Source organism: Athene cunicularia (assembly GCF_003259725.1).
Source record: "Athene cunicularia isolate RWA chromosome 1 unlocalized genomic scaffold, athCun1 chr1_part1, whole genome shotgun sequence".
In the NCBI taxonomy this organism is placed as follows: Eukaryota; Metazoa; Chordata; class Aves; order Strigiformes; family Strigidae; genus Athene; species Athene cunicularia.
In genome coordinates, this window is record NW_020799091.1 from 43,053,404 (window position 1) to 43,067,496 (window position 14,093).

The 14,093-nt window shown below is 41.3% G+C and overlaps 1 protein-coding gene across 4 annotated transcripts in view; it reads right to left on the reverse strand.

Moving 5' to 3' along the window:
- Nucleotides 1–14,093, reverse strand: part of KLF12 (Kruppel like factor 12) — a 187,532-nt gene that overhangs the window by 23,175 nt on the left and 150,264 nt on the right. For all 4 annotated transcript variants that reach the window (XM_026843460.1, XM_026843432.1, XM_026843440.1 and 1 more), the window contains one exon: nt 2,372–2,529. In XM_026843460.1, the coding sequence (XP_026699261.1) occupies nt 2,372–2,529 (158 nt within the window). The remainder of the gene's footprint in view (nt 1–2,371; nt 2,530–14,093) is intronic.

Here is a 14,093-nt window from a genome sequence, read left to right on the forward strand (position 1 = left end):
TATAAACCATGTCAGCCTTTCAACAAAAAAAAAAAAAAAAAAAAAGTCCAGATTATGCAATGCTGAGTTTCTGTGAGCTTTTCTCAGAAAGTCTCCTACTGAAACTTGCTCACCCTTGCGTGCATAGCTGTCATACTTCATTTATACTTACCCAAAACTGCACTAATTACTCTGGGTCATACGTGAATAATTAACTTCTTTTGCCTGAAGCAAAAGTAAAGGCCAAGATAAAAAATGTGAAATGAGATTAATACATGGAATATGCTCATGGGCAATGCTACATCTAAGTCTGCATATACCAACTTCTTACCAAGACCTGAGAAGTGTTCTGTAAAACACATTTATTTTTAACAGCAGGATACAGATTTTCTCACAGGATCCACTGGTTAAATTCAGTGCTCACCTTCTCTCTAGACTACACTTCTTACATTGCAGCATGCATGAAGACATGACAATATAAAGCAGTTAACTGCTGACCATTTAAATGAAGGTTTTTGATTTGATGCTATTTTTCTTTTCTCCCTGAAGGAAGAAACCAACATCCAGCATGACTGAAAAATATTTCAGGCAGCTGCCTTTTGGGGTGGGGATCCATTTCAACCAGCTAACAGCCTGGTACGTATCCAGGCTTCTTCTGAACTCAGCAGTAAAACAGAAGCACCTTCACAAGCCAATCCCTGGGTCTACCTGAAGAAGGAATAATGTGCCCCAGAGGTGCCAATCCCTCTTCTCTGACTACCCACAGATCCCAGACAGATAGCATAGCCTAGACACCCAGCTGCCATGGCACCAAGGCTGGGGAGATGGATCCTACGATTACAGCAGGTACAGAAACTCCCTTCATGCTGCTGGAGAGTTACAGGAAGAAAGGGACAGAGTAGGGTTAAGTTTGGGATTAAAAAAAAGTAAACCAGGAATGACAGAACAAGGTGAAAGGGTAAGGGTATATAAAATTTATCAGAAGGGTAGGGATGAAAGATCACATTGAAAATGGGAAAGAATAGGGAAGAGGAAAAAAGAATTAAGACAAGACATGATAAATCAAGGGAGAGGAGAAGGCACAAGCATTTATGGAAAGATATGAAGAAACTAGAATAATTGGCTTGGAGGGAAGTGTAATGGAATTTCCAAATCACCAGAACATTTCTGCTGTTTAAGGAAGGGACTCACCTTACAGAAATTGGTTTAATAGTGGGTATTAGGATGGAGGCTTTTTCAGTATTTCTCTCAACAAAATTCCCACCAACGAAAAGACATATTTGGAAGTGTGATGGAGACGTGGCCTCATTTGAAATCGAGAAGCCATCACTTAATTTTTTTAAATAATATCTCATACTCTTTAGAATACATCACACCACAGAAAGTGCCAGCAGATTCTCAGCAAAGAACACTGTGCTACACACTGGATAAACACCATCTTTTCTCCAAGGAGTTAGAGGAATGCTGAAGTACATTAAGAGCAGAGAGATCAATAAATTTAATTTAAGAAAATCAGGAGCAGAGTAAGGAACAGCACTGAAACTCAGAGCATTCTGTCTGGTGCTTTTCTAGCCATCCAAGCAATCCCCTTTTGAATTGTTCCTGATGACTTCAAATTGCTGCTCCTGAGTTTATCCACAATAAAATTACAACAGTTACACATCTTTGCTTCTGCTACCCTTACATGCCTGTCATGTAGAGTAGTGACCCATAAAGTTAACATGGACACCAGGTACTGATTAAGTGTTATCGTCACTGAATGGGACCCCACTCATATAGGCACCTCTCCTGAATCTCTTGTAGGGACCTAGTGCAACTTATAAAGTGACTGACTTCCCTCTGCAGTATGTGGTATGTGTGTCTGAAAGCCTCCAGAAAGAAATACTGAAATCATAAGCTTACACTTGAACTGAAGGCATTTAGTGGCACCTAGCATTCAGAGGCTACATCTGTAAAAGCAAGTAGTAGCTCAATAGGAGCAGGTCTGTAGAGTGGAAAAAATGGTGCTGAAGATCCATGTCCACACTATAGGCTCTTCTTGAGGGTTTTCTTTGGACTAGCTCTGACTGGTCCCAAGCGATGACCACCCATTGTTGAAGCACAGTAGGTTTGTTCCTGGAGGCCACTTTTCTGTTTAGTTTCATCTGACAGGAGTCTGGCTTGTGCTGACACCATTCTTGTGCTGTGAAGTGGGGATGACACGAAGTTCAATTCAAAAGCACATCCCTGATTTGCACCAGAATGCCAATGCTGATCCCCTCTCAGACACCTCCGTTATTTAGGTATAGGCCTCTGGCTCTCAGTGTAGGATGACAAGTTCAATATGTACTAAATAAAGCAGAAAGGAACCCGCTTGTCTTAACTGCAGTACACAGGGCCAGCAAAGTCTTACCTGTGTGTGTCCTCCGGTGAGCCTTCAGGTGGGAACTTTTTGTGTATACTTTGTTGCATCCCTCGAAGTCACACCGATGGATGCGCCGCTTCCTGGAGTCTGGAGACTCAGACCTTCTCTGACGCCTTGTGCTCTCAATACTGAATGGTGAAATTGAACTAAAAAACACAACAGAAGCAAAAGAATGAAGCAAGAACATAGTGTATATCCTGGGCCGCAAAAGATCAGCTGTAACATATCACTGTCCCAGAAGTGACCTTAGCAATTATTTAAATATTTCCTTTCCTACAGTGTAGTGCACAGCGCACGTATTTGAAACAATTTGTGCTTGAACTAGAGCATATTTTGCAGTATGAAAAAATTCAAGTCTTGATTTAGAAGTGTGTATTGCCAGAGAAAACAACATGATCCTTGAAATACTGCTCCAATAATGAAGTAGCCTGACTTTATCTGAGCTTTATTTCTGTTTTACACATGTCCAAGCTCACCAAACCCTGCTTTCTAAACAACTTTATACATAGCCTCCATAATTTCCCTTTCACAAGTTTAAATAGGTAAAAATCCTGAAACCTGTTATGAAAAAGTGTTTCCAGTACCCAGATCTGGACTATGGATCCTTGAATTTGGCCAAACACCTGTTGCTTGCTTGCATACAGACTCATATCACCCTGCAGCAGTTGTTTTTTCCATTCCTTTATTTAACAGTTCTCAGTCTATCACCCGCAAGTCAATGAATTTTATTTCCTGTCAGACCACTGATAAAGCAAGTTTATTAGCACAGAGCCAGCAAACAATCCCCACACAAATGTGAATGCTCACCAAAGATACTCCATTTACAGCAATGCCCTAATGCCTATAATTTATCACAGTTTTAAGCAATTAAAAACATAATGTTGAAGTCATGTTGCTTGAGATTCGAAGTAGTACGTACTGAGTCTAATACTCCAAGAAAGCCTGCTACAACAATGCACTTGCCTTGGTTAGATAAACTTGTGTCATAAACTATTACCAGGCTGGTATGCCAAGATCCAAACTCTCACTGACTTCCAGTAATTATATTACCCAGCTATAAATCATTATTAATTGATTGCCCTATCAACCCCATTATGGCTATAATGCACAGCAGTCATGTTCACCTACAGTTATACTAGCCTGGTTAGCTACATTAAGTACTGGAACAACACTGGGCTTCATCAAGTTTCTGGAGCTTCCCCCACATTCCCAGGTTTCCTGATATTCAAGGTAAATGATCTAGAGATTCATCAGCCAGCTCTTTTAAGATGAAAGTTCCTGGTTCTCCTGACAGAATGTGTCACTGTCAAACAAAAATGAATCCAACGAAAAGAAACTGAATGTGATCACGACAAGAAGTAAGCACAAACCTTTGGGGAAGCTAATATACTAAGGAAGGCATTTGAAGGAAGCACTGATGTTGATGCATCTGCTGAGAAGCTCCCATGTCAGCACCAACCTGCAACTTAGAGCTGTAGCTATTCTGACATAATTTTTAGAGGCTTCCAGAATTTACTGAGGACTATTTATATTAGGTTAAAACTTTGCACAAAAAATCTCACACCATTAGCATGTTATTTCACTGATGTTCTGATTCTCTACATTCGAAATCTTTAACCTCAAATTAATGGTAGTTCAAATTACACATTTTTTGTTAAATACTTTTACAGTACAACCCTAATTTAAAGCACTATTTAAAATAAATGGAATACTCTATTTATGACAGACCTCTTTTTCTCTTAACACCTGAGATATATATTCATATTTCACCTTCAGGCGAAGAGATTTTCCAGATTAATTATTTTTGCCTATAATATGATGTGTGTAATGTGTAAACAGGCGCGTGGGGAATTTCTGAAATGGAGAAAGAAATGGACAGAGGGCCATAATATCAACATTAACTAGCAAAAAGTAGCCCCCAAGAGACTAACACACATCAGCACTCTAACTATGTGACAGGAATACAGATATGTTTAGCTGTCACAGAAATGGCTTAGGAACTGGATTTTAAACATCTGCATCTCAGGACAAATAAATGTCTTAGGTTAGATGATTCACTGAGAATAGTTTGGTTTTTTTTTTCAAACATCTCACCAGCTAAAATAAAAATCAAACATGTAAATTAAAGCTCAATACTGAAGGTACAAAATCCAGTGCTCAATACCAGAAAATCTTTATCTTTAAAAATAAATATTTGTGCGTCGTTCTTGCTGCATGAGATTTACAAGCTGTCTTAAAAGACTATTTTGTAACAGGGCATTCAGATCCTGGATAGTACAGCTCATTTAAATGGGAGGAGGATCAAGCTTGTAATGCTGCTGCAATTTCCAGCCCTGAGACAAAACGAACCTTGAGCAGAGTCAGCACCTCATAAAAAGCTATTTGTCACGTACAAGAAAGTGACCTCACTGCTGGGAATTTCTCTGTGCTTTCCTGGGTATTTATACAGGAGAGGGTGGCAGTGCCGCCTTCAGTGCTGCCGATTCTTAACTGGATTGCTCCCTCTTTCTAAAAGGCGAAGCATCCTACCTGTTCCATGCCAAAGAAAATAACCAAAGGAGCCACAGGTGACGTGCTTGCCACCATCCCTGGAGAGCTTCACAGCCACTGCCTGCTCAGTGTGCTGAGGAGAAAGGTTACCATCAGCTGGAACCAGCAAATGTAACCTCATGCCTTCCTTTTGCAGCAGTGCAGGCTAAATGACAAACTAACCAGCAGAAGACACTCACGTGGCAAGTGAGAGCACACCTCCAAGGTGACCATCCTCTCTGACCCTCTAACTCCTGTGGTGCAGGGGGACCCCACAGGGCAGACATGCTCACTGGTGGAAAAGGAGCCACATCCTACCTGATACCACCAGCTTTGTCTTAGCTTTACAAACGCTGTGTGATATTTTTTTTTTTTTTTTTTTTAAATGGAGATACCACAGGAAGCCCTAAAAAGAGCATAAGGTGCTTTTTTGAGCTTCCTGAGGTTAGTCCTTCTCGCAGTGACTTTCAGTTGATTTGCTGATGTTTTTTCCTTTGGCCATGCAGCAGTAAGGGGTCACCCTCCTCCTTCTTGCGCAATTCCTACAAAATACCCTCCCTGACCACACAGACATTAAGAAAGGTCCTCAAAACCATGTTTTGTGCCTTTTAGAGGCCATGGGGGTTCTGCCAGGTGCCAGGTGGCTCTGGTCAGCATAGGGCTCCAGCAGCTACTGTTTGATGGCACCATGGTGGACAAAGACTTTGAGAATGTACATGACAAGGAACCTAGTGCTTTTTCTTTTTTTAAACTTTTTTTTTTTCTTGTTGTTTACAATGTGGTTTTAAATCATATAAATAAATCAAACCCAAACCATATTGTAGCAGTTTCTCTTGACCATAAGTGTCCCTCACAGATTACCCAGAGTGAAGACCTGGAAACACATCAGCAGCCAAGAGCTGCCAAGGTGCCCAGACAAGGAGCTGTCAGTTCTGTTAATGGCCAAGATCTCAGGCAGCCTTTAAGGCTCAACATGGAGTTTAGCAGTAATACTGACACCATACCTGACATGCCAATGAAATTGCAGAGTGTATCAAGTTACTGCTGATACACCAAGCTTGAAAGATAAATTAACGAAGAAGAAAACTGGGTTCTGACCTGTCAGCTTGATGTTTATTTATTTGCAGTTCCTTATTTCTAAAACCACTGTAATTTCTATATTAACAGAGAAATTTTTACACTAACCAAAATCCTAGGAGACTGCTGGTTGCCTCCATAAGCAGCAGCAACACCTGTAGTCAGTACTGCTCATAGGGTGAAACGAATGAAAGCAGGGTGAGCGCTTAAGGTGATTTACAAAACTTCGGCTGTGTTATTTCCAGTCAGAAGTGAAAACATGCATCTCGCTCTGCAACTCACACATGGCCAAGTGCTTGTCTCTCTAATGCAAAAAGTCTGCAAAGTAAAACAAAGACTGGGACTTTGCCAGTAGGTGGCCATCAAGTTCTGCTGAACGTGAGCTGTACTGCATGTGATGGGGATTACAGCAACCCTGGTAATGCAGAATTATTCTTTCTTTCTACAAATGCTACCCATGACCTCCTAGGTGTTTTGCTTCTGTTCTACCTACAGACTGTGAAAGGCCCTTCGCATATGTATTAACCCTGTTAAAAGCATGTAGCAAGTCTTTTTATACTAATCCTGTGTTTTCTGAGCAATACTCAGAGACGAGCTGCCTAGGGAACATGGTATGTTTATTAAACCCTTGAGCTGTGTTCAGTGCTGTAACACACCAACAACATGCCACGCAGTTACACGTCGCTGCACACTGGCTGCTCCCCACAAACAGCCTGCTCACATGCTCCCACCCTGTGGCAAACCTGCAGTGTTACCTGTGAGCACCGAAGTATGAGCTTCTTGGTGCTGCTGGCCTCCCAGCAAGCCAGGCAAGAGCTGGCTGACATGGCCAGCATGGAGCTGGTGATGTGCAGTGAGCTGTGCTTTGCTCCTTGCTGTACAAACCCAGTGTCCCAGTGTTGCGTTTTCGTCCTTGTGACTGCCACCCTTCCTCTTCTTTGGCCCCCTATGAGCTCAGGGTCTTTGGCTATGCCTCCTGCCTTGCAAAAGACCTCATGGAAAACACTCAAGGCCAACGGGTATAGACCAGCTTGTGTCCCAAGTCCCCCCATCTTACCATATGTCTCTCCTTCACAGCGTTCCTTCATTTATTACCTTCCTCCCTAGCTGACCCTGTAGTTAAACAAGAGACTTATGGCTGCACCTTAACAATAATCTGGAGCTGCTAAAAACAAACATTAACTTCATTTTGGGGTGAGACCCAGGCATGTTATCAGCTGTGTCCCCTCCACTCTGGCTGTGACAAGGAGAACCAGACAGGGCCCAGCCCCGTGCATCATCTGCTCAGCCCAGATGAGGGCTCGGCAGGCCAGAGCGTGCCCCACAGGTTGGGCGTAACGTGAGCCGTGGTTATCCTGCGCTTCTCAGGCTCTGGGCTGTTGAAGGATGTGATTTGGCTAGGATGGCATACCAAGGCAGTCTTGTTGTTTTGCTTTCCCTTGTGCTGGCACTGGCACTTGCCTGATCCTGCAGCAAAGCAATTCTGGGACCCACAATGATGAAAAGTAATTCTGCAAAAAATCCCCCAAGCAGCTTGCTTGCTTTTGCTGGTTTAACTCCCCAGATGCCAGCGTCTGCCAAGTACCTGCACTGATACGTGGAAGAGGTTGGGAACCTGTGGCCAAGGGTTAGGGGAATGTCAACATACCTTTCAGTGGCAACTAGCTGTGATTACTAATGCCACAACTTCCTATGGACATAAGCAAACAACACAAAGAACAACTGGAAAATCCACCTTTCACTCCACAAAAAACCTGCTTCTTGTGATAGTTGTGTATATAACATACAGAGAAATAAACACATAAATAGACAGGCTGAGAACAAAAATTGGGAGACATTTCTATTCTGAATACTTCGGAGATGACAATGTGCCTTGGCAATACAGGATAGAACCATCAGGCAAACATTGATATCTCACACCCAGGGCAATTTTGGACATACAGGTACTTACAGTTTTTCTTCATTTTTAAAGGGAAAAAAAGTAATAAATATACAATATACAAATAGTGCATCAATTTAGCAGTGTGAATCTTTACTTTGAGACATGCAAAGCTTCTGGGACAACCTGTCAGTCATAGCCAACCAAAAGTGCAGGCAAATGAAATAAAACTAGAAAACTATAATGTAACATGTCTGCATTCAGATGGTAATGAGCAATTGAAGAAAATCCTTGGATCTCTAGCATTAGCATGGTATTGAAAGGGAACCTGGGCTGCAGAAACATCATGGGTTTTGGCCGTTTAGCATTTATAGAAACTAGAGCTCTTAAGTGAATAGCTATGGGCACAATTCGAGCCCATAAATCTTGGCCTTTGAATGCACAGGTGGGACAACATCCCCAGAGCACATTGAGCAGCATGGTCATGCAAACCCATGGCAGCTGTTGGCCCTCCCTCAGGTGAAGGAGGGCAGCAGCAACCGCAGGTGGCTCACAGAACAGCTCTCCCCTGCCAAGGACAGTCGGAAGCACCACAGTCCTAACGCCTTTGCTTGGCTCCTCTGGCTCATTTCTGAATCGAGTGAACACGTGCACAGCAGCACACCACTCATTCAGCGAGCTAATCTCACCTAAGATAAAGTATCCTCTTTCTGTTTGGACCTTAAAGTTTCAGACACTAACAGGCATGACATGGACACTCTGTGTGTTTTTGAAAAGGGGAATTGAACCACATTTCCCAGTTTCCAGCTCTCAATTACTTTCTTTTGTAGTAGCTTTTCACATCATGTAATTTCATTTTCTGATAGCCTGTATGTTACCTTTCCACTCAGGATATTGGTAAAAGTATCCTTATAAACACTACATATTAAACTGTGAAGAAATATGATACAGATTATTTTTCATTACAGTTTATAAAACTCCACCTAGTAGTGAGATGCCAAAATCATACTATATAAAAACATAGTAGTTTTTTTGCTTTAATATGCTTAAATATCAGTGTAATCTCCCAATAAAGTCTTCCCCTCACATATTACTTACTGCTTTTCTTAATACAAAGTTTCTACTGTCTCCTGTTCACAGCCAAACAGATGCACATGCATATATACACATGTATTTTTTCTCCTCTTTGATTCTTAGATTCTAATTAATGTTTCATGAAAGGCAAACATCTGCCTTAGGAATGTTAGACATTAAAACATATGAAGCAGTACTTAAGGCAATCATAAAAGGAAAATATGTACTACTCTTTTATTAGCATCAGTTACTTCAATCAGTGTACTTTAAGGTGATGTTATACTGGAAATTATACTTTTTGTCAAGAAAGAAAGGAGGAATTTGGCAGCATACACAAACAGTACACATATTAAATGGAAAAATCGCATGGGTAAACAAGACACAGATGATTTGAATACATTTGGTTCAGAAAGTGCCTGAGCTAGAGATGGTGGGAAATTGCACTGGGCGCAGATGGGAGTAGGAGCACAGTATGTTTGCCCTGTTATGCTCTGTCCTAGGTGCCTGCCCTGGCCAAGAGGATGCTCTGTACCGGCTCCATACGGCCATTCCTGTGCTCTTACATTCCTGTCCTGGGGGGTCAGCAAACAAAATACCCTGCACATCTCTGACCAGGACTTTATCTGCAGCACTTATTCCCACTGACACCAGCTAAAATTACTTGAACTCTTGAGCTGCCTTGTAATACCCAAGTGCGTTATAACATCACTCTGGCTGTGGTGCAACCAAAAGCACAACTATACATGAAACAAACTTCTGGTAGCAGAAGAGAGCTTTTGGGTCTGCTAGGAACAGCACTAGTGCCAACATGGCATGCCTTATCAAAATTATCCATCACCTCCATTATCAGCTGTGTTAAGCTGAGACATGAGAATGAGACAGTTGCCTGATCCTCCTGATCTGTGTTTGTGCTGTGGGATCCAGGAGCACTTTCCAGCTCCTAGGGCAGTGATGTCCTGGGGTGTATGTCAGCTCTGCACTGGGCTGACCCCTGAGTACACACCACATTACCCTCTTTCATGATGTTCTGCTGTGCTGGGTTTCTAAGGAAAGGAAGCTGGGCCAGAAAGTATCTACAGCACGTTCCCCAGATCTGATGACTGGAGGATTGGGACTGCAAAGCACACTTCCACCAGAGAAAACCTATAAATCAAGACTATGATGAACTCTGAAATGCCACTAAAAAAAAACCACACCAGAATTTTTCATCTATTTTACCCTTATCATTAATGAAAAAAAATTTACCCTAAAGTGTTACTGTGTAAAAACAACAAGAGTTGTTTAAATCTGTTTAGAAGATTCTTTTTTTCTGACATGTGCAACATAGAGAAGATGCACAGCTGCATCATCGACAATTCCAGCTCATCAGGACAGCTGAACACAGCGCAAAGACTGCTCTGGAAGCTGTCTACATTAACATCTCTTTTTGTAACATGACACATTACTGTAGAATAAATAACAACAGAAAAACTCAGCTGGGGAGGGACCTATCAGCCTTCTGTTCAGCACGGTTAGCTTCAGAGCTAGGTCAGATTGCTCACAACCTTGTCCTGTTGATGTCTGAAAATGATCAAAGGCAGAAAAAGCCCACATCTCTCTGGGGAACATGTTCCAGTGCTCAGCCACACTCATCTTCTAAAGGGAGTTTCTAACGAATGCTCGCTTTTCCTGAATAGTTCCTACATGAATTTTTTTATTTATAAATACACATATCTACATATTATAATGAAAGATAATTGAGTGACCATAAGCTAATGAAAGTCTGAATTTCTTTCTTTTTTTTTCTTTTTCTCTTTTTTTAAAAAAAAAAAGATCACTTTCTTTTAGCCCAATGTTCTTCCAAGCTGAAGTGGAAATCCATGAAAATAAAGAAACCTCAAGCAGCGGGGAAAACACATCTTCACAGTAAACTTGCAAGTGGAATAAAGTGCATGAGCAAAGGTCTGCTTTTAGGATCTAAAGTCAACGCATTGTACATCTTCCTGAAAGCAGGAATAATTTCTGAATCCTGTATGCCAAATATGTTTGATGCATGCTAGTTCAGGCCCGGGAGCTGAACCTAGTCTAGCAGAGAAAGAGCATCTTATTTCATCCTTTCTTTTCAGAGCTGGCGGAACAGCAGTGATCATTCACAGGATCTCTAACGCACCAGCCGTCCTAACACTTCTTCCAGATGGAGGCTGCATCAATGCCGAGTCTGTTCTTTCTTTTTTGTCCCTTTCTAAAAAGAGCAGAAAATTGGGTAACTGAGCACCTCCAACTCAGCTTTGAGACCACAGGGCCCTGCTTTTTACCTTTTCTGTTCCTCTCTGATTCATACTTTTCCTTCATGTTTTTCTGGCAACACATCCGCAAACAAACTATGGCAATACTGGTATTCTCTGCAGAGGAAATGAAAAAAGGGAAATAAAGACTATTCTATTGGAGACATGGGTTTAGCTGAAATTTCCAGCATGGAAATTAGATGAGTATGTACATACAACTTTGTTCTGGTTACTTGCAGAAACAGCGTGGATGCTCCACTTTCTAGTGCAGGACTCTTGCACGTTGTACCTTGTTCGCCAGATTTAATTTTCTTCTCATATCTCTAATTCTGATTTCTCACACCTATGCAGCACAGCAGTCAGCCCCAATGTCTGTACAATGATGACTCTCACCTGTGCATCGCCCTCCTCTTGTTGGTCAGACTAACACATGTGGAACTAATCACCACAGTGGTGATTAAAAATTCCCTCTTCTGTATTGTTAGCTGACAAAATTGTTGTGTAACGTCTTGCCAGGTCAGTGACATTAAATGAGGACACTGCATCCACTGGGACTGAAGCTCATGTGAATGACCTTTTCTTCCTTCCTGTTCAGAAGGCTCATTATTGATAAGTATTTGATTACCCTGGATACCTATGGATAATGCATTGTGCGTGGTCATCTGTCATACTCTGTGTCATCAAGCAGATTTTGGTTACTACTAAATAGTGGACTCCACTGAAGTGTACGCTTCAGTGATAATATATATACATATATAACTTAACCACTCATAACGGAATGTCACCTCAAAACAATTTTGTATGCCCCACAGTCCTCCACAAGCTCCTGTCTGAGAATATATATTGTGAAGAGTTATTCTATTGTAGAAAGAAAGTAAGTATCATACCATTTTGATCTGGCTAGGAAAAAAGGGACTAAATAATTTAATTCATTTGGGAACAAAAAAGTTACCGAGGACAAGATCATACTTCAGGGATCTGTGTTTCTTTTGCTAAAACTACTTTCTAATCGATAAAGTTTCAGATTTATGGCAGTTTTCTTCCTCCCAGAGCACCCTCTCCTATTGAAAGGAAGTTTTTATAAAAAATCATGTGAAAATATCATATAAATCAAAATTGTTACTAGACCCCAGAGGCCATACAGATTGTGTTACCAAGCATTTTCATTAACAACAATGAGGCATCCTGAAGTATTTATGTTATACAAGAAGCTAGCTTTTCTATTCAGTATGCTAACCTGGACCTGGCTTTACAGTCATGCATGTCAATGAAGTATCTTTTCATTTTGATTACCGCATCCTTGCTACACCCTTTTTGCTGTTTTGTGTTTGCAAAGCAAAACAAGTACAGTGAAGTCCAAGTCCATGAACAGAGTACTAACACTACTGCAATACAAAGAAACCCCACTACCTCTCCTTGCACTGTGGTTTTCCACACCTATTTATAATACGGTCTCGCCAGAGAACCAAGCAATGTTCTGGGTTTCATCAGGTCCAGCTCCTCAGCCTCCTTTCCCAGGCACTGCCATTTCTTTTTGTTTCCTGCCCTTTATTTTGCTTCCCTCTTCCCCTAGACTTGCTGCCACTCACCTGTGAACTGCTTCTCTAGAGAACCCCAGGTCCAGGTTTTGTCACCAAGACATTTACATAGGCAGAAATGTATACAGTTGCAGTTTCATACTTGCTGCTATCTGAAATATTTCTAGTTGCTTCATCTGCACACTGGGATAGAAAGCATCCCTGAAAGTTGTAGAAATCACAGTCATATAATTTCTGAGAAAGAGGAACTCATGATTACCATCTATGGGTTGGAAGACTTACCACATTTTTTTACTGGCCTTTCACAGAATGGTTGGACTCTGTGAGCAACCGTTCCTTTTCTTCTCTCCATCACTGAAATCAACCTGATTTCCATCCAGCAAATACTCAGTCTGCACTATGTGTAACTTCAACAAGGAAGGGTCTTTCCACTTGCAACAGAACACTTACATACCTACTTCTCACACATGCCAAAAAGGCAAATTTCAGCAATTCCTTATTTATGATTACACCAGGTTCAGCAGTCAGAAAGATATCAAGCTTGGACACGGGCCTCGGAAAAGTCCAGCAAAACCACCACTGTCTTCAGTGGAGTCAGACATACACTCTCCCAACAGAAAGAGGAAATTAGAGTATTGTGATTTTCATGAATTGGTCCTCTTAACACATTCTCACCAAGGCAGCACTGCGTTTATGATCTCAAGTGCTCATAGGCAGGGCACAGTTTGATTAAGATCAAAATTTCTTCTGTAGGCAGACTGCATATGGCCATAAAGTAAGTTTTGTACTAAGAAATCTAAGGAAATACATGTTTAACAGTTCTGCTTGTCATATCAGGAATTGTTCCATTTGCATTCAGAGTATAAAGTCTATATTCTTCATAATAAACAACACATTACACTTTTTCAAAAGCACTGTTTAGGCTGGTGGCCAAGCATCTCCACTCTTCTGGGCTTCACTGGGTCAAGGTGACTGCTTGCTCCTCCATTTGAACAACTAGGTGGTCCTGAATGTGGCTACTCTCTGGTCAGGAAAAACTAAAGACGCCTTTAGGATAACAATATTCTTTAGAAAGTCAACAATAAAATCCTGATGATTTTTTGCCGTCAAAATAAAGGGTCAAGATTTTACCCTATGCATGCTCCAGTCCTGCTAAGGCAAAATCAGACCAAGAACTTGGCTGGTTATATTAACTATCACTTCATATGTGAATTTATAGGATAGTTCTCATGTGAGGATTTAAATTGGGTAAGATTTAAATTAAGTTGCCTCTTCAGGTTTTTTGAAATGTAACACAATGCTTTCTCCTGATACGAAATGTGTTCCCAGTGGCAATCTGAGGGAAATTA